This window comes from Anomaloglossus baeobatrachus, chromosome 1 (assembly GCF_048569485.1).
Source record: "Anomaloglossus baeobatrachus isolate aAnoBae1 chromosome 1, aAnoBae1.hap1, whole genome shotgun sequence".
Classification (NCBI taxonomy): Eukaryota; Metazoa; Chordata; class Amphibia; order Anura; family Aromobatidae; genus Anomaloglossus; species Anomaloglossus baeobatrachus.
This window is the reverse complement of record NC_134353.1, coordinates 597,660,633-597,682,059: the sequence shown is the minus strand read 5'-3', so window position 1 is coordinate 597,682,059 and position 21,427 is coordinate 597,660,633. Positions and strand designations below refer to the sequence as shown.

The following is a 21,427-nucleotide window of genomic DNA, read 5'->3' as shown; positions in this document are numbered from 1 at the left end:
CTAAGCTAAACATATCTAACTGTTTTAACCTGTCATCATATGGGAGGCCTTCCATTCCTTGTAGTAGTCTAGTTGCCCGCCTTTGAACTGACTCTAACTTCTAAATGACCTTTTTAAAATGTGGAGCCCAAAACTGGTTCCCATATTCCAGATGTGGCCTTATAAGTGATTCATAGAGGGGTAACAATACGTTGGGATCACAGGATCTAATTTCTCTTTTTATACACCCTAAAATCTTGTTTGCTTTAGCAGCTGCTGCTTGACATTGAGTGCTGCTGCTCAGCTTATTTTTAATAAGAATACCCAAGTCCTTCTAAAGTTCTGTAGTCTCGAGTTTACTTTATTTAAAGTATACGCAGTTATAGGATTACTCCGTCCTAGGTGCATTACTTTACATTTATCAACATTAAATCTCATTTGCCAAGTATCTGCCCATTCTGACAGCTTATCCAGATCTTTTTGTAATATTGTACTATCAAGGTCAGTTTTTAATAGCCTACATAGTTTGGTGTCATCAGCAAAGACTGACACTTTACTATCAATCCCATCCACAAGGTCATTAATGAAGAGATTAAAGAATCGGTCCTAGCACAGATCCCTGCGGCACCCCACTGCTGACTATTGTCCATTTAGAGAATGGACCACGTATGACGACTCTTTGTTTCCTATCTTTTAGCCAATTCCTTCCGCAGTTGCATATAATGTCCCCTAGTCCTTGCTTCTGGAGCTTCAGTATAAAGCTGGGTTTACACACTGAGACTTTCTAGCGATCCAACCAGCGATCTCAACCTAGCCGGGATCGCTACAAAGTCTCTGGTGAGCTGTCAAACAGGCAGACCTGGCCAACGACCAAACAGCGATCCGAACCTGCAGAGCGACTAGCTGGTCGTTGGGGACGTGTAAAAAAAGCAGGTGAACTTCACCCGACTTCATTTAATGCCGCGCGGCTCTGTCTGTGTGCCGTGTAAATAAATAAATAATTAAAAAATCCGGCGTGCGGTCCCCCCCTATTTTAATACCAGCCAGATAAAGCCATACGGCTGCAGGCTGGTATTCTCAGGATGGGGAGCCCCACGTTATGGGGAGCCCCCCAGCCTAACAATATCAGTCAGCAGCCGCCCAGAATTGCCGCATACATTAGATGCGACAGTTCTGGGACTGTACCCGGCTCTTCCCGAATTGCCCTGGTGCGTTGGCAAATCGGGGTAATAAGGAGTTATTGGCAGCCCATAGCTGCCAATAAGTCCTAGATTAATCATGTCAGGCGTCTCCCCGAGATACCTTCCATGATTAATCTGTAAATTACAGTTAAAAAACACACACACACCTGAAAAAATCATTTATTAGAAATAAAAAACACTAACAAATTCCCTCAATACCAATTTATTACCCACAACAAAGCCCTCCATGTCCGGCGTAATCCACGGTCCTCCAGCGTGGCATCCAGCTCTGCTGCATGCAGGTGACAGGAACAGCAGAAGACACAGCCGCTCCTGTCACCTCCACGCAGCTAATGAAGAGAGCCGTGTACAGTCCCAGAACTGTCGCATCTAATGTATGCATCAATTCTGGGCGGCTGCTGACTGATATTGTTAGGCTGGGGGGCTCCCCATACCGTGGAGCTCCCCATCCTTAGAATACCAGCCTGCAGCCATATGGCTTTATCTGGCTGGTATTAAAATAGAGGGGACCGCACGCCAGATTTTTTAATTATTTATTTATTTATTTTACTGCACAGTATAGACACACCCACCGGCTGCTGTGATTGGGTGCAGTGACACAGCTGTCACTCAGCATGTGGGCGTGTCTCACTGCAACCAATCATATTTGCCGGTGGGCGGGGAAAAGCAGGGAATACGAGATTGTTTAATGAGCGGCCGGCTTTTTCAAAAAAAGAAAAGCCGCTGGAGCAGTGTGAACACCGTGCAGCGCCGGTGATCGGGGATCGGTATGAGAGAGGGGGGGACACTTCAGTCACTCGGGGGATTAGCGGTCACCGGTGAATCCTTCACAGGTGACCGCTAATCAGGACGCTACACAGACAGAGCCGCGGAGTCGCTGTAAAGTCCCCTTTACACACTGAGATTTTCTAGCGATCATGCTGCACAGCGGGAAACAAAAGACCAAAGAATGGTCCTGAACGATTTGTAGCGATCACAACTTCACAGCAGGGGCCAGGTCGCTGATGTGTTTCACACACTGCAATGTCGCTGGGGAGGTCGCTGTAACGTCACAAAACCGGTGACGTTACAGCGATGTCGTTTGCGATGTTGCAGTGTGTAAAGCCACCTGAAGGCTATTATGTGGTACAGTATCAAATGCCTTTGCAAAGTCTAAATAACTCACATCAGCTGCATTGACTGGACATGCTTATGCTGTCCAGTCAATGTCGACTATACAGTTAGGCCCAAAAATATTTGGACAGTGACCGAATCTTTGTGATTTGGGCTCTGCATGCCACTATTTTTCATTTAACTGAAATGCAACTGACGTGTAAAGTTTCAGGTTTAATTAAAAGGAATCTGTCAGCAGGTTTGTGCTACCTCATCTGAGAGCAGCATAATGTAGGTAAAGAGATCCTGAATCCAATGGTATATCAATTAAATTACTGGGTGCAGCAGTTCTGACACAATCAGAATTTCTAGATCTAGCATATAGCAGTGCTGAGAGAGCTATCCCACCTACACCAGAGATTCTACATTGACAGTGAGGGGCATGTCAGACTACCGTGTGCTTGACATTATAGTCCAAGCAATGATAAGGGTCCTGCTACTTAAACAAAAATAGCAAATAATCAGCAGATCAAACCATAACAAAACAGGCATCTCTGAATTCTCTGTTCTAACCATTGCAGCATGCTGTCTTCAGATTACATCGCAAAAACCTGCTGACAGATTCCCTTTACAAAGGGTTGAACAAAAATATCCTGTGAAAGGTTTAGGAATTGCAACTATTTTTCTACAAAGCCTCCTCATTTCAGGGGTTTAAAAGCACTTGTAAAAATGTAATTTATCATAAATAAAATGCTCATTTTTAATAGTTTGTAGAGAATCCTTTGCAGCCAATGACTGTCTGAAGTCTAAATATATCTTTGTACCGTGTTAGCCAGTAGAGATAAAAAATTATTTAAGTGTTCTCGAAAGCTTCCTATTATTACCATCTTTTCAGTTAGCCATTAAAAAGGTATCAACGACTGAGGACTTCAGTTCTTTTAAACAATTTTTTGTCTGAAGTCTAGAAGCCATGGATGCCACCAAATGCTGGGTTTCCTCTTTTGTAATGCTTTGCCATTCCTTTACTGCAGCCGACATCCGTTGTTACTTGTTTGTGGGTCTGTTTTAACTTTCGTCTTAAGCATGTGAAATGCATGCTCAATAGGTTGAGATCTGGTGATTGACTGGATCATTGCGGAATATTCCACTTCTTTGCCATAAAAAATTCCTGGGTTTATTCGCAGTACGCTTTGGGTCATTGTTCATCTGTACTATGAAGCGCCATCCAAATAACCTTGCTGCATTTGGTTGAATCTGAGCAGAATGTATCGTCCTGTACACTTCAGAATTCAACCGTCTGCTTCTGTCTTCAGTCACATCATAAATAAACTAGTGACCCAAGGCCATTGGAAGCCATGCATGACCGGCCATCACATGGCCTCCACTATGTTTTACAGAGGATGTGATGTGCTTTGGATCATGAACCATTCCAAGCCTTCTCCACACTTTCTTCTTCTCATCATTCTGGTACAGGTGTATCTTATTTTTTTCTAGAACTGGGGCTGGCTTCTTTATATGATTTTTTTGACAAAGTCTAATCTGGCCTTTTGATTTTACGGCAGATTTATGGTTTGCACCTTGTGGTGAATACTCCGTATTTGCTCTCATGAAGTCTTCTCTTTATGGTAGATTCAGATAATGAAACCCCTACTTTCTGTAAAGTGTTGATCACTTGGGTCGATGTGAAGGGTTTTTTCTTCATCATGGAAAGGAATCTGATCATCCACCACTGTTGTGTTCCATGGAAGTCCAGGCCTTTTTAGTTCTGAAGCTCACAGTGCGCTTTTTTTTTTTTTTAATTAATGCAGAATGTACCACAGCTTTGGATTTGGCCACTCCTAACATTTCTGTTATCTCTGATGGATTTCTTCTTTTTTTCAGCCTAATGATGATCTATTTCTCTTCCATAGAGAGCTCTTTTGACTGCATGTTGTGGGTTCACAGCAACAGCTTCCAAATTAAAATGCCAACCCTGGAATCAGCTCCAGTCCTTTTATATGCTTAATTTAAAACGGATAAATGAAGGAATAGCCCATGCAACCCATTAAAGTGCGTTTGAGATAATTGTCCAATTACCTATAGGCCTTTGAAATGGAAGCGACTACATTTTAAAGTGCTATAATTCCTTAACCCTTACTCCAATTAGGGTGTGAATACCATTAAATTAAAGCTAAGTTTGCATTGATTATATAAATGTATAACTGTATCTTGATTATGTTTTGATAAACCGTTAAAATGCCAAAACTTGTGTCACTGTCCGGATATTTCTGAACCTAACTGTACATGGTCTCCTGACAAGGAGAATGGTAACACCGAGCTGTATAGGTATTCATTTCTAGGAGGAATTACAGAGGAACAGCATAACTTGGGTTTGTTTTGGTGATGCCAATGTTACTGAAAATAATTCCAGAAATAAAAACATTCATGTTTAGAAAGCAAAAAATTCTTATATGTAAACAAAATATTGGAATAGCAAGCAAGAAGTTGTTACTTTTTTCTTCTTTATTACAATAATATACATAAAAACTAGCACTGAAATTTACAATACTGCCACAAAACAGTTCCTCCCTTTAACAGAACAACCAATCTAGATCCAGCTTTAATTTTTTATGGTAGATTTCTAAACAATGTGTAATCTGATTACTTTGGGTAATTCTGAAAACTTTAGATAAAGTTTTTATACACAAGTAACAATTTATAATTACACAGAATTAAAGTTTATGGTATACATACCAAAATCATAACCTTCAGGGATGACATTTTGAGCAGCAACACCGTACTTCAAAATACCCTAAAAAATAGTTAATATTAGTGATCACCAACACCGAATTGAAAATTATATAATGAGTTATTTCCATCTCAAACACTTATGACATATCCAAAGCAAGGGCATGCTATAGTTTTCATATTAACGGAGTTTCATTATGAACAGCTAGCAACATGTACTCAAGATAGAGGAGGGTCCTAACAGTGGGACTCGCATCAGTCAGCCTGCACATTTTATAATACATATATATATATATATATATATATATATATACCACCCTCCCATGCCTCTGGCCGACACACACACAAACATCAGATCACACACACACTCATACTCATACATACATCAGATCGCACACACATACTCACCACATCAGGGGATACGCATTGCTTCCAGCCAGCAGGGGAAGAAGGGACACAGTGCAGTGGAACGGATGGAGGACTCGGCAGTGAAACACATCGATATCTTCCACCGCATGTCTTCTGCTTTCCACTGCACTGCGTCCCAGGATTCTCTGCCGGCCAGAAGCAATCAATATCGCTGGATGTGGTGAGTGTGTGTCCCCGATCTGATGTGTGACTGTGCGCACAATCTGATGTGTGCGGGTGTGTGCGATCTGATGTGTGCGGGTGTGCGATCTAATGTGTGTGGGTGCGAATTTTGTGAGTTTTTCAATAATTTCATTGTCTAGATCATTTATAAAGACATTAAATACCATTCTATTAGTAGCTGCGCATTGTTCCACCTTATAAAGATCCTTCTGAATCCTCTCTTCGCTAGCAAGCTATCCCTCCTAGCTTTGTATTGCTATTCCTTCTAGCTTTTGCTTATTTAAATCATTTATAAAAATGTTGAACAACACCGGGACCAAGACAGAGCCTTGTGGTACCCCCCTTTTACCATACTAAAAAAATAAATAAATAAATACACATATATGATATCGCTATATTTGTAAAAGTCTGAAAGTCTGATCTATAAAAATATCAAAAAATTAAACCACAGTTAACTGAGTAATGGGGAAAAAAAAATGAACAATAAAAAACACCCGAATTCAATATACTTGCAATAAGCGGTGATAAAAACATCATATCTACCCCAAAATGGTAACTGTAAAAACGTCAGCTCAGGGTGAAAAAAATAAGTCCTAGCATAGCCCCATATCCAGAAAAATCAAAAAGTTATGGCGCTCGTAAAATGGCGACAAGCACATTTTTTTTTTTTACTTACACATTTTGGATATTTTTCTACCATTTAAGTGAAAGAAAAAACCCAAACTATATATATTTGGCACCTGAGTACTTGTACTGACCTGGAGAATCATATTGGCAATTGGCAAGTCAGAGTAACGATATAGTGAACATAGTAATTGAAGAAAAGAAAAAAAAACAATTGTGTTATAGCACTTTTTTTGCATCTCCAATGCACTTTGAATTTTTTTCCCATTTTCCAGTACATTATGTGATAGAATAAATGATGTCATTCAAAAGTACAACTCATCCCACAAACAAGTCTTCATAGGGTTATGTGGATAGAAAAATAAAAAAAGTTATGGCCCTTGGAAAAAGTGGAGGAAAAATTAAAAACGGAAAACAAAAAATTGCTCGGTCGCAAAGGGATTAAGACTTGCACTCTGGTCTGGAAGAAATACCTAGATGATGTGTTCTATACATGACAGGGTACACTATCCTCATCACCTGCTTTTTCTGAGCATCTGAACTCCATCTTGCCTTAAATACTGACCCATTCCAAGTTTGGCAGGGTATGCAGAGTTGTCAAGAATGACTACATTAGATGGTAGATAGATGGTAGAGTCTTTTAGATATGAAGACCAGGATTATCAAATGAGGTTACCAGGGACAGTGATGCATTCTGCAGCCCCCGGGGTCAATTTCCAGGGACCACAATGTTCGGGGCAGCAGTTGCACTTTTCTGGCTGCTGGCCTTTAAAATCAGCACGTGTGCGCAGCGTTCACTGCTGAACGCTGCTTGCAGGGGCATTAAAGTTCATCTGTGGGAGGAGCTAGCGCTCCGTGTCTCCCATCCCATGAAGAGAGCGGAGAGGAGCCACAATGTTGGCAGCGTCTTGCCAGCACCGAGCTGTATGTCCCCTCCACCCCAGTGCTGTATATCCCCCAGAGCTGTATGTCCACCAACTCCAGTGCTGTATATCCCCACAGATCTGCATGTCCCCTAAACCCAGTGTTGTATGTCCCCTCCACCCGAGTGCTGTATACCCCCAGACCTGTATGTCCTCTCTACCCTAGTGCTGTAATATCCCCCCAAAGCTGTATGTCCCCCAACCCCAGTGCTGTATACCTCCCAGAGCAGTATGTCCTTCCACCCCAGTGCTGAATGACCCCATCTAGAGCTGTATGCCCTCCCTATTACTGTGTATGCCCCCAGTAATCATTATGTCCCCAGTCTCTCCTGTGATATATTTACAGCAGTGTCAGTGTGCAGTGTGCTGCCATGTCTGTTAGTGACGGCCACCAATCAGCGTGGCACAGCCACATACCTGGGAGAAGCTGGACGGGAGACAAGCGGGGGAGGTGAGTGAGACTGCTGCAGACTTCCCCATATTTAAAATACCTCTAATGTGTCTATATGTGTGCATGTATGACGTGTACAGTCATATGAAAACGTTTGGGCACCCCTATTAACCCCTTAACGACCTTGGACGTACTGAGTACGTCATGGTCACATGGTGCTAAACGACCCATGACGTACTCAGTACGTCCTGGCGAAATCGCGGTCCCGGAGCCCCTGGGAGTGAAATTTGTTTACCTAAACGGTGGATTCGGGAAGGAGGGGACCTCTGCCTGACCTCAGGAGGGGTGGTGCCTCCTCCCCGAACCTACAGAGGCTGTGATTGGCTGACGAACGCCGCTAAGCCAATTACAGTCACTGTAATGTGTCAGCCATTGAAAATGGCTAACACATTGCAATCCAGCCATAATCAGTGCTGCTGTAGCACTGATGACTGGCTGGAGCTGGGTGAACTTTGTTTCACCCGCCCCCAGCTCTGATTGGAGAGACCGGCCTTGTGACCGATCTCTCCCAATCACTGTGGATCTTGTGCCGTCACCGCTACCCTCAGCTTCACTCCGTCCGTGAAAGCTGATGAGAGCGGTCGCTGCAGGTGCCCATCGGTAAGTTATAGCACCCCCATCCCCCGCCGCTCCCCGCCGAGATTCCCCGCCGAGATCCCCCGCCGCTCCCCGCCGAGATCCCCCGCCGCTCCCCGCCGAGATCCCCCGCCGCTCCCCGCCGAGATCCACCGCCGCTCCCCGCCGAGATCCACCGCCGCTCCCCGCCGAGATCCCCCGCCGCTCCCCGCCGAGATCCCCCGCCGCTCCCCGCCGAGATCCCCCACCGCTCCCCGCCGAGATCCCCCGCCGCTCCCCACCGAGATCCACCGCCGCTCCCCGCCGAGATCCACCGCCGCTCCCCGCCGAGATCCACCGCCGCTCCCCGCCGAGATCCACCGCCGCTCCCCGCCGAGATCCACCGCCGCTCCCCGCCGAGATCCACCGCCGCTCCCCGCCGAGATCCACCGCCGAGATCCACCGCTGCTCCCCGCCGAGATCCACCGCCGCTCGCCGCCGAGATCCACTGCCGCTCCCCGCCGCTCCCCGCCGAGATCCACCGCCGCTCCCCGCCGAGATCCACCGCCGCTCCCCGCCGAGATCCACCGCCGCTCCCCGCCGAGATCCACCGCCGCTCCCCGCCGAGATCCACCGCCGCTCCCCGCCGAGATCCACCGCCGCTCCCCGCCGATCCACCGCTGGTCGCCACGCCGCTTTACACGCCGCTGTCCCTGCCCGCCACGCCGCTGTTCCCGCCGCTGTCCCTGCCCGCCGATCCACCTCTGCTGCCCGCCACGCCGCTGTCCCTGGTCGCCACCGTCCCCTTTCAGTCGCACCCACCTTTTTCAGCCGCCGCTGCACCCGATCGGCCGCCGCCTCCATCGGCTGCCACTGCACCTAATCGGCTCCCCCCCTCCATGTGCTGCCTCCCCCCCTCCATGTGCTGCCTCCCCCCCTCCATGTGCTGCCTCCCCTCCCCCCCTCCATGTGCTGCCTCCCCTCCCCCCCTCCATGTGCTGCCTCCCCTTCCCCCCTCCATGTGCTGCCTCCCCTTCCCCCCTCCATGTGCTGCCTCCCCTTCCCCCCTCCATGTGCTGCCTCCCCTCCCCCCCTCCATGTGCTGACTTCCCCCTCCCCCCCTCCATGTGCTGCCTTCCCCCCTCCATGTGCTGCCTCCCCCCCATGTGCTGCCTCCCCCCCATGTGCTGCCTCCCCCCCATGTGCTGCCTCCCCCCCCATGTGCTGCCTCCCCCCTCCCTCCATGTGCTGCCTTCCCCCCATGTGCTGCCTTCCCCCCCATGTGCTGCCTCCCCCCCCATGTGCTGCCTCCCCCCCCATGTGCTGCCTCCCCCCCCATGTGCTGCCTCCCCCCCATGTGCTGCCTCCCCCCCCATGTGCTGCCTCCCCCCCCATGTGCTGCCTCCCCCCCCCATGTGCTGCCTCCCCACCCCATGTGCTGCCTCCCCCCCCCATGTGCTGCCTCCCCACCCCATGTGCTGCCTCCCCCCCCATGTGCTGCCTCCCCCCCCCATGTGCTGCCTCCCCCCCCATGTGCTGCCTCCCCCCCCATGTGCTGCCTCCCCCCCCATGTGCTGCCTCCCCCCCCCATGTGCTGCCTCCCCCCCCATGTGCTGCCTCCCCCCTCCCTCCATGTGCTGCCTCCCCCCCATGTGCTGCCTCCCCCCTCCCATCAGACTCTGCCCCCCTCCCTGATCTGCTGCCTGCTCTCTCCCATCCTTTTCACCCTCCTTCATCTGCTGCCTCTTCTGTCTGCTGTGATTCTGCTGCCTAGATCCATCCTGTAAGGTAGGTATCCCCATCTCACCCCCCCATCCTCTGCCGCTCCTCCATCCGCTGCGCCATTTCCCATCATCCATCCGCTGCGCCCTTTCCCATCCTCTGCCGCTCCTCCACCCGCTGCGCCCTTTCCCATCTTCCACCCGCTGCGCCCTTTCCCATCTTCCATTCGCTGCGCTCTTTCTCATCTGCCGCCCCGCCCTCTCGCATCGCATTATCCAGCGCAGTTGCTCGCTTCCAGACTGCAGTGGATGATGCGATACGAGACTCGTGCATTGCTCTCACGTTTGGCACTGGTCTTAGTGGCAGGCGCTCTTTTTTTTTTTTTTTTTTACTGATGTCTGTATTTTTTATTTCGCCAAACTAATTTTTTTTGTATGGGGGGGGGGGGGCTAGTTTCCAAAATGGGATCACATGTGGGGGAGCTCCATTGTTTAGGCACCTCAGGGGGGTCTCCAAATGAAACATGGCGTCTGCTAATAATTCCAATCAATTTTACTGTGAAATGGCGCTCCTTCTCTTCTGAGCCCCGCCGTACGCCCAAACAATTGATTTCCACCACATATGAGGTATCGTCGTACTCAGGAGAAATTGCACAATACATTTTATGGTGCATTTTTTTCTGATACCCTTGTGGAAAAAAAAGCTACCTGTTTGAAAAAACAATTTTGTGGTAAAAAAAAGAATAAAATATTTTCACGGCTGAACATTACAAACGCTTGTGAAGCCTCCAGGGGTTCAAAGTGCTCACTAAACAGCTAGATAAATTCCATGAGGGGTCTAGTTTCCAAAATGGGGTCAATTGTGGGGGAGCTCCATTGTTTAGGCACTTCAGGGGGGTCTCCAAATGAAACATGGCGTCCGCTAATAATTCCAACCAATTTTGCTGTGAAATGGCGCTCCTTGCCTTCCGAGTCCTGCCGTGCGCCCAAACATTTGATTTCCACCACATATGGGGTATCTGCGTACTCAGGAGAAAATGCACCATAAATTTTATGGTGCATTTTTTCCTGATACCCTTGTGATAAAAAAAGCTACCTGGTTGAAGCAACAGTTTTGTGGTAAAAAATTTTTTTTTTCTTTTCACGGCTCAACGTTATAAACTTCTGTGAAGCCCCCAGGGGTTCAAAGTGCACATCAAACATCTAGAAAAAATATCTGAGGGCTCTAGTTTCCAAAATGGGGTCATTTGTGGGGGAGCTCCATTGTTTAGGCACCTCAGGGGGTCTTCAAACCCGACATGGCGTCCGCTAATGAGTGCAGCTAATTTTGCACTCAAAAATTCAAATTGCGCTCCTTGCCTTCCGAGTCCTGCCGTGCGCCCAAACATTTGATTACCACCACATATGGGGTATCTGCGTACTCAGGAGAAAATGCACGATACATTTTATGATGCATTTTTCCTGATACCCTTGTGAAAATACTAATTTTTATGGCTAAAGTAACATTTTTGTGTTAAAAAAGTAAAATTTTCATTTTTTCGTCTACATTGCTTTGGTTGCTGTGAAGCTCCTAAAGGGTTAATAAACTTCTTGGATGTGGTTTTGAGCAGAGTGAGGGGTGCAGATTTTAGAATTGGGTCACTTTTGGGTATTTTCTGTCGCCTAGGTTTCTCAAATCACTCCAAATGTGATGTGGTACCTAAACAATTTTTTTTTGTAAATTTTGTTGGAAAAATGAGAAATTGGTGATGAACTTTGAACCCTTCTAACTTCCTAACGGAATTTTTTTTTTTTCAAAAATTGCGCTGGTGTAAAGTAGACATGTGGGAAATGTTATTTAGTAACTTTTTTGTGTGACATATTTCTCAGATTTATGGGCATAAAATTTCAAATTTTGAAAATTGCAAAATTTTCAAAATTTTCGCTAAATTTCCGAAATTTTCACAAATAAACGCAAAACATATCGGCCTAAATTTACCACTGACATGAAGTACAATATGTCACGAAAAAACAATGTCAGAATCGCCAGGATCCGTTGAAGTGTTCCAGAGTTATAACCTGTCAAAGTGACACTGGTCAAAATTGCAAAAAATGGCCGGGTCTTTAAGGTGAAAACAGGCTGGGGGCTGAAGGGGTTAATGTTAACCTTTTTTCTTTATAACAATTTGGGTTTTTGCAACAGCTATTTCAGTTTCATATATCAAATAACTGATGGACTGAGTAATATTTCTGCATTGAAATGAGGTTTATTGTACTAACAGAAAATGTGCAATCCGCATCTAAACAAAATTTGACCGGTGCAAAAGTATGGGCACCCTTATCAATTTCTTGATTTGAACACTACTAACTACTTTTTACTGACTTACTAAACCACTAAATTGGTTTTGTAACCTCATTGAGCTTTGAACTTCATAGGCAGGTGTATCCAATCATGAGAAAAGGTATTTAAGGTGGCCACTTACAAGTTGTTCTCCTATTTGAATCTCCTATGAAGAGTGGCATCATGGGCTCCTCAAAACAACTCTCAAATGATCTGAAAACAAAGATTATTCAACATAGTTGTTCAGGAGAAGGATACAAAAAGTTGTCTCAGAGATTTAAACTGTCAGTTTCCACTGTGAGGAACATAGTAAGGAAATGGAAGAACACAGGTATAGTTCTTGTTAAGCCCAGAAGTGGCAGGCCAAGAAAAATATCAGAAAGGCAGAGAAGAAGAATGGTGAGAACAGTCAAGGACAATCCACAGACCACCTCCAAAGACCTGCAGCATCATCTTTCTGCAGATGGTGTCAATGTGCATCGGTCAACAATACAGCGCACGTTGCACAAGGAGAAGCTGTATGGGAGAGTGATGCGAAAGAAGCCGTTTCTGCAAGCACGCCACAAACAGACAGAGTCGCCTGAGGTATGCAAAAGCACATTTGGACAAGCCAGTTACATTTTGACAGAAGGTCCTGTGGACTGATGAAACAAAGATTGAGTTGTTTGGTGATACAAAAAGGCATTGTGCATGAAGGCAAACAAACACGGCATTCCAAGAAAAGCACTTGCTACCCACAGTAAAATTTGGTGGAGGGTCCATCATGCTTTGGGGCTGTGTGGCCAATGCCGGCACCGGGAATCTTGTTAAAGTGGAGGGTCGCATGGATTCAATTCAGTATCAGCAGATTATTGACAATAATGTGCAAGAATCAGTGACGAAGTTGAAGTTACGCAGGGGATGGATATTTCAGCAAGACAATGATCCAAAACACCGCTCCAAATCTACTCAGGCATTCATGCAGAGGAACAATTACAATGTTCTGGAATGGCCATGCCAGTCCCCAGACCTGAATATCATTGAAAATCTGTGGGATGATTTGAAGCGTGCTGTCCATGCTCGGCGACCATCAAACTTAACTGAACTGGAATTGTTTTGTAAACAGGAATGGTCAAATATACCTTCATCCAGGATCCAGGAACTCATTAAAAGCTACAGGAAGCGACTAGAGGCTGTTATTTTTGCAAAAGGAGGATCTACAAAATATTAATGTCACTTTTATGTTGAGGTGCCCATACTTTTGCTCCGGTCAAATTTTGTTTAAATGCGGATTGCACATTTTCTGTTAGTACAAAAAAACCTCATTTCAATCCAGAAATATTACTCAGTCCATCAGTTATTAGATATATGAAACTTGAAATAGCTGTTGTAAAAACCCAAATTGTTCTAAAGATAAAAGGTTAACATTAATAGGGGTGCCTAAACTTTTTCATATGACTGTATATCTATGTACGTCAGTGTATATGACTGTATATAGATTTATGTCTGTTTATATGTGTTTGTCTGAATTAGTTTTTAAATATGCATATATACGTATGCCTGCATATGTACATATCTGTGTATGTGAGTCTTTGTGTGTGGATGGGGCCCACTAAGACCCTTTCTCCCGGAGCCCACAAAAGTGAGCAGATTGCATAACCTACGCAGTATTTAAGTAAGACATATCCCTGCACAAGTCTGATATGCGTTGCATAAAATTCCTTTCAATTTCACTTTCACCCACTTAATCTTATTTTCCCATCTAAAATTCCATGTCAGAGACCCACGCCTTACAGACTCCAGAGCCGAAGGTTATAACTGTGAGAAAGAAATTCAAATTGTTCTTTCTCTTGGATATTTCAAGTGTATGGTAGGATATTGCCGTATTCTTGCCTTTCCTGCTTCTTAGCCCCGTCTTACAGATGATGGTGACATGATTCTGTGGCACTTACTAATCTACAACTAGGAATGGTTCTCCTCCTGTACTTGCTATGTACAGCTGTCCTCAAAGATTTCATAGCACTCTTGTCAAAAAATGGCTGGAGGAGCGTGTGACCAGATCTATCAACACAAGGCAAGGGAAAACTGTTTATAATTGGAGGAAGCTTTTGGAAAAGCTCTGGTCACTTGCTCCTCCATCAGCTCCTATTTTATGGACAAGAGAGATGTGTTGTCTGTGAGGAAAGAGGAAAACCTGTAAAACATATACTGTATATTAGAAAGTGACACAAAATCACGTCCACAACACGTGTCAAAATATCGATATGGTCGTTGGTCCCATTAACTCTTTACAAACATAACCTAATGGTATGTCAGATGTTGAATTTCGTTCTTTGACGCAGGCTCAGGAACTGAGGCCGCATCTTTGCTGGCAGATAATGGTTGATGATGATCATCTGCCTCTAACAGCCACGATTGGAGTACTGTCTACAGCTGCTAACTTGCTAAATACCGCTGTCAATCTCTGAACTGTGATATTTCCAGCACGTGGCTTGGGGACACGCTATTATACCTGCCCACTGGTATGCTCAAGGGGTGCTGATGGTTCGCCATGATGGCCAAGGGTGCGCTGAACCCCCCTCCCCATGCCTGTCCTGATGGTACTCCTATGAGAATCAGTCTGTGTCTGGCATTCCTAGATTGTGATTTTAACTATTTACAGCAATATTATGGTATTGCTGTGTATATTACAAGCAATCGGATAATTGAAAGGTCAAGTCCCATAATGGGACTACAAAATAAAGTGAAAAGTAAAAAAAAAAAAGTTTTTTTAAAAAGTGAAAAAAAAATACAATAAATTAGGTTAGCAGTCTTTTACCTCATAACAATGTATACAGGGGAAAAAAATACCCATATGCATTATCACTGTGTCCATAAAAGTCTCAAGTATCAAGATATAAAATGAATTACCCCGATTTGTAAACACTGTAAGGCCCTGTGCGCACTAGGCGTTTTTACCCGTGGTTTTGCTGCAGAAATTTCTTGGGAAATGTTTGTAATCTTCCTGCAGACATTTCCCAGCAAAACCTATGGGAACAAAAATAGCTGTGAACACTGCGTTTTTTTCTCAAGAAAATTCTTTCTGAAGATTTTCTTGAGAAAATTTCTTGAGAAAATGTGCATGTCACTTCTTTTCCGCAGGTACCTGCGGTATTTCACTCCATTCACTGTAATGTAATCGCGAAATACCGCGGGTATACCGCAGGTAGCAAATGATGTGCGGTATACCCCCGGTATAGCCGCGATTTACCTGCGGTAATGTTCATCGCTGCCTGCGGTTTTGCAGGAAGTGATGTCATTATGACAGAAGAGGAAGCGGAGCAGAGTAAACACACACATTACACTCCCTGGACGCCACACAAAAGCACTTCTGTGTGACCTCCAGGTGCCCGTGCAGTCTGTGTCCCGCTCCGGCCCCGCGGCTGCCCACCCTGCAGTGTCAGTGTCTGCCCACAGTGTCAGCAGCTTGTCACCCTACAAAGCCTGCAGCCGCGGGGATGCCGAGCGCTGCTGTCAGGAGGTGAGATGAGATCATTACCTGCGGTGATGATCTCCTGCCTCCTGACGTCACCGCTGTCACTGCCGTCTATGCCCGCGGCCCGAGACTGTCACTAGCGGTGACGTCACGGGCTTTCGCGATACTGCTGGGAACGTGGCGGGCATAGAAGTCAGTGACAGCGCTGATGGCAGGACTGGAGGAGATCATCACAGCAGGTAATGATCTCATCTAACCTCCTGACAGCAGCGCTCGTCATCCCCTGCAGTGACCTGGGCTGACCTATTGAGGTTAGCTCAGGTCACTGCACTACTCTCCCAGCCAATGGGGAACATTCTGGCCTTCATTGACTGGGACAGTGACTATGGTATGGATGCCGTGGGAGCTCATTATTGGATTACGCCGGAACAGGATTTGATTTTTCTTGTCAATAAACTGGTGAAAGAGGGAATGTGGGGAGTATTTTTTCAAATAAAACTTTTTTTGTTGTCTATTTTTTATTTCTTACTGACTGGGTTGGTGATGTCGGGTATCTGATAGACGCTTGACATCACTATCCCCAGGGCTTGATGTGATGCCAGGTGACATTACACATCTGGTATCAACCCCATATATTACCCCGTTTGCCACCGCACCAGGGCAACGGGAACAGTTGGGGCGAAGCGCCAGGATTGGCACATCTAATGGATGAGCCACTTCTGGGTTGGCTGTGACCTGCTATTTTTAGGCTGGGGAGTGTCCAATAACAGTGGACCTCCCTAGTCTGAGAATATCAGACCACAGCTGTCCGCTTTACCTTGGCTGGTGATCCAATTTGGGGGGGACCCCACGTTTTTTGTTTTAAATAATTTATTTAATCTAAAATAACAGCGTGGGGTGCCCTCTGTTTTGGATTACCAGCCAAGGTGAAGCTGCCAGCTGTGGTCTGCAGGCTTTAGCCGTCTGCTTTACCCTAGCTGGCTACAAAAGATGGGGGAACCTCACGTCATTTGTTTTTAAATTATTTATTTATTTTTTGGCTAAATACAAGGCTAGACACCCTTTATTGCCACATGAAAGTCACTAAAGGGTGCCAGCTTAGAATATGCAGGGGGGTGGGACATTATATAGGTCTTTCTCATCTATCTATCTATCTATCTATCTATCCCTCTATCCATTATCTATCTATTATCTATTATCTATATTATTTATTGCAGTTCAGCATAAAAAAAACGCAGGGACCAACCTGCAGAAAAACCGCGGCAAAAACGTGGCAAAATCGCGGCAAAAACGCATGCGTTTTTCCCGCGGTTTTGGTGCGTTTTTTTACCGCAGGTGCGGTAATCTTCAACTCCCAGAAGTTTTTCAAGAAATTTTCTAGAGAAAAATCACTTTTCTAGTGCGCACATAGCCTAAGGAGAGAAAAAACAATCAAAATGCCAGAATGCTGGATTTTTTAGCAACAGTACAAAAGGAGCAATAAACGGCAATCAAAACACCGCATTTGCCTCAAAATGATATTAATAAAAATGGCGGCTCAGTGCACAGAAAACAAGGCCTCACATAGCTGCATCAACCGAAAACTGAAAGCGTTACGAGTCTTGGAAAATGGTGACATATGCGTAGTTTTTATTATTTTATTTTTTTGTAAAAATTTCCAATTTTCTTTTCTACCTCTTAAATAAAAAAAACCCTATCATGTTTGATATCTAGAGAATCACTGTCATTTTTAACTGTATAATAAGTGCTGTAAATATAAAACCCCAAAACTATTTTGGAATTGCTCTTTTTCCCAATTTTGCCGCACTTAGAAATTTATTCCCGCTTTCCTGTACAACACATCATAAAATGAACCATCCTAATAGTCATGTTCTGTACAAGGGTAAAATAATGTAATGGCAATATAACATTAGGTAATATTGCGTATTTAGGACATTAACAGATTATAATAATGTACTTTGTTGTCATTGGTATTAAGTATCTCTTCTGCATACACTCAATACAGAAACTGTTAAAATCTTAAAAATCACATAAAAATTAAACCTGGCCATACACTGTGGATTTACATCAGAAAGGGGGGAGCCAGCACTGCTTGAAAATGGCATGCGAAAAATTAAAAGTGTAAATTTACAAATAATTCCAACTGTACTACAATACAAAAATGAGATTTTTAGCAAAAAAATTGATCAACCTCTTGAGCCACCCATGCCACGTCACGGCAAATTTTTTTGCATGCCATTCTCAGGCAGTGCTGGCTCCCCCCTTTCTCTACTGTGGATTTACAGTACATTGGCTGAACTAGCTGAATTTGGCTAGCCTAGGCATCTATTAAATGTGTATGAACTATTCAGTCAGCTCGTTCAACATATGTCACAGTGAGTAAAAGGATAGGTTATAATGATTTTTAATATGTTTAATTCTTCGTTCTCAAGATAATCAACCGCCATTAAAAAAACATGATGCAATTAAAGGGTCAGTCACCAATACTCCAAATATGCATTTTTTTTTTAAAAGGTAGTTCCAGTATGAACGTGTAATAACCCACATCAGTGAAGATTGCAGCAATGGCATTAGTAGATTATGTTATTAGATATTGTTGTAGATAGATTATAATTCTACATAGTTCTTGAGACAGTGCAGGAAATCTTCTTTTGACATAAAGATAATTTACAGATCATTAAGGAAGCACACAAGCCCATACCAAAGCTTCATTGTACGACCGGTGGTAATACATCTCAGATTTCACGTTCCAGTAGGCGAACAGGTTGTCGAGACGTACAATCTATAAATACAAATAGAGTGAGGGAGGAAATTTCTGGTTACATTCTAAATAACATAATACTGAAAAACAATCCTAGATAATATGTGTCACCTAACTGACTGCCAAGCTGAGAAATAGGGACAGTAATGTTTTCCAATAACTTTCTGGGACAAAGCTAGCGACTGTCAGTACAATCCTATCTGAAAGGGAACCCGTCACATTGTACATGCAGTCCTGTCTGTGGACAGCATGGTATAAAGAAAGAAAAGCCAAGCAGAATGATATGTAGCTTTGTTAAAAAAGATTCTGCATGACCTGTAATGTATTCCTTGAAATCCTTGGTGTTTACATATCCAGTGGGCGGTCTTGGTAAGTGATTGACATCGATTTAATTGGAAGTTGTTCACTTTTTTATGTTTACAAGTAAAAAATACGCCAGCAGCAATGCTGCTGTAAAAACGTCAAAGAAAGCCAAAAAATACACTTCAGAAAAAATACAGCAAGTGGTTTCTTGAAGTTGAAGTGTCATCTCCTTGAAACACTCAGCAGGTTTGCCAGAGTTTAAAAGATGTTGTGTGACCCTATACTGGCCAACTGTTCTCCAACAGATAATATCAGGAAAATAGGAGAGAATCTACTATGTCTGGTTCTTTTTTCTCATTGGAGATGAGTTACTGTCAGACCCCACTAATCCGGTCTACCTTATTATGAAATAAACATGCACACTGATTGTCACGAGGCTTCCAGGCCATACAAAAATTGACAATTTTGGTGTTGCGTATGATGCTAAATTACCTTGTAAAACAACTTGGAAGATTCATCATGTAGGCATGGATTCCAATTTTTATCGGATGTCTGTAAAAACACAAATTAACAATACATTATTTTCTAATAGTGTGGTTTACTGAGAAGATTTCTAATGCAGTGGATTCATCAACATCGATTATTTTGATCCAAGAGCGTTTGACTCATTAATAATTGAACACCTTCCTGCGTTGAGCCACAAATCTTTCTGTAGTCCCTGACATGAGTATGACGTCTTGTGTAAGGTACACCACAGCTTGTCCTGAATTAGGCAAACTGTGGCATCACACCAGCCATCGCGCCCCTGTTCTGCCCCAGCTCTGCCCATCATGATAGAGCAGGGAAAAATTCTCATGAATCCCAAGCTGAGCAAAAAATTGCAGCTTTTCAAAGCAATATGTGTCAGACATTTTGTGAAATTGAGTGCCTATTTAGGGGCCTAAGTATTTATGAGCAAAAGAACAACCTAAAAAACTTGAAAGCCTGCCAAGCTATCACTGACAGAAAAATTGAGACATGGGAATGTAGACATCATAAAACATTATGGTGTTCCTGTATCGAAAGTGATGAAAGTTATTATAGAACTTTTGATTGATTTTATGCTGAAAAACGGTTTACATTCAATGATTTATTTAAAGGGTTGTCCAGTATACACAAGATAGCGGATAATTTATAGACCGGTGGAAGTCTGACGACTAGAACTCAGCAGAACATTGCCCTTTTATAACCATTATCCCTATAAACAGTGTAATGGCATGCCTGACTGACACTATGTTTATTCTTTATGGGTCTGCCAGAAAAAGTTGAGCACTTGGTGGCCCCATAGGAAATGAATGGCACAGGGTCGGACATGCATTCTACCACTCCATTCTAAAAGGGGGATAAAAGCTTCCCATTCTGCTGATGGGTGCAAGTCTTAGCAGTTATAAACCCACTGGTCTATAAGTTATCATCTATTCAGTAGGCTTATCTTCATGGGACAAGCCCTTCAACGGCTCACTACCAGGACAAAACACAAAGCATATGACTTACTAGGATAACCTGTTTGGGAAGGTTATTTCTAGCTTTCTCTGTGAACATCAATATGCAAATAAGATGTTAAGAAGAAAATGTGTATTTATGAGTCACTTCTATTTACTAACAGCAACACTTTTTTTAACCACTTATATGCTTTATGACCACCAAACTATTAGCAATGAAATAATCCTCCAGTTACCATGTTCTCTAAAAGTCTACAACCTGATTGTTGCGCATTGATTATTATGGTATTAACTCATCGGAATAGTCAAGATGCAGTACCCTAGGGGTAAGTAATCGAATCTCTACACTCATCATATTACCAATAAAATAGCCTTATCACATTACCAGTGAAGGCTAAATGGAAACCACTGATTCCCTCCCTTGGAGCACAAAGCTGGACAGACTGGAATAGCTGCTACTGGTCTTTCCTGTGGCAAAATGAAGCATACACAATTGTTTGACATATAACAAAGCTACCTTACACTTGTACAGGTTTGTAAAACGGGCATGGTGACCTCAGGATGCCACCGATGACAAATGGAAGTGGCTGGCTTTACAATGCAAAATAACCAAGCCCTAAAGCTACAGCAAAGGTGACAGGACTTCTACAGAATGAGAAATCATCATACTATACTGGTTTCCTTGTGAGAGAAACACTATTTTCATCCATAAGGCTACAGCAATGGGATTCAGTGGGTACAGAAGGTATTCAGACCCCTTTACATTTTTCAATCTTTGTTTCAATGCAGCCATTTGGTAAATTCAATAAAGTTCTTTTTTTTTCTCATTAATGTACACTCTACACCCCATCTTCACAGAAAAAAAAACAGAAATGTAGACATTTTTGTACATTTATTAAACAAGAAAAACTGAAATATCACCCTTTTGAGCTAGTACAGCCATGAGTCTTCTTAGGAATGATGCAACAAGTTTTTCCCACCTGGATTTGGGGATCTTCTGGCATTCTTCCTTGCAGATCCTCTCCAGTTCCGTCAGGTTGGATGGTGAACGTTGGTGGACAGTCATTTTCAAGTCTCTCCAGAGATGCTCAATTGGGTTTAGGTCAGGGCTCTGGCTGGGCCAGTCAAGAATGGTCACAGAGATGTTCTGAAGCAACTCCTTTGTTATTTTAGCTGTGTGCTTAGGGTCATTGTCTTGTTGGAAGGTGAACCTTCGGCCAAGTCTGAGGTCCAAAGCACACTG

The 21,427-nt window shown here is 44.0% G+C and overlaps 1 protein-coding gene across 1 annotated transcript in view; it reads right to left on the bottom strand.

Annotated features, from left to right (window-relative positions):
- VPS13A (vacuolar protein sorting 13 homolog A) overlaps nt 1–21,427 on the bottom strand; it is a 368,017-nt gene that overhangs the window by 256,960 nt on the left and 89,630 nt on the right. Inside the window, exons 8-10 of the mRNA XM_075318171.1 lie at nt 19,196–19,255; nt 18,341–18,421; nt 5,007–5,064 (exon numbers count right to left, since the gene is read on the bottom strand). Of these exons, the coding sequence (XP_075174286.1) occupies nt 5,007–5,064; nt 18,341–18,421; nt 19,196–19,255 (199 nt within the window). The remainder of the gene's footprint in view (nt 1–5,006; nt 5,065–18,340; nt 18,422–19,195; nt 19,256–21,427) is intronic.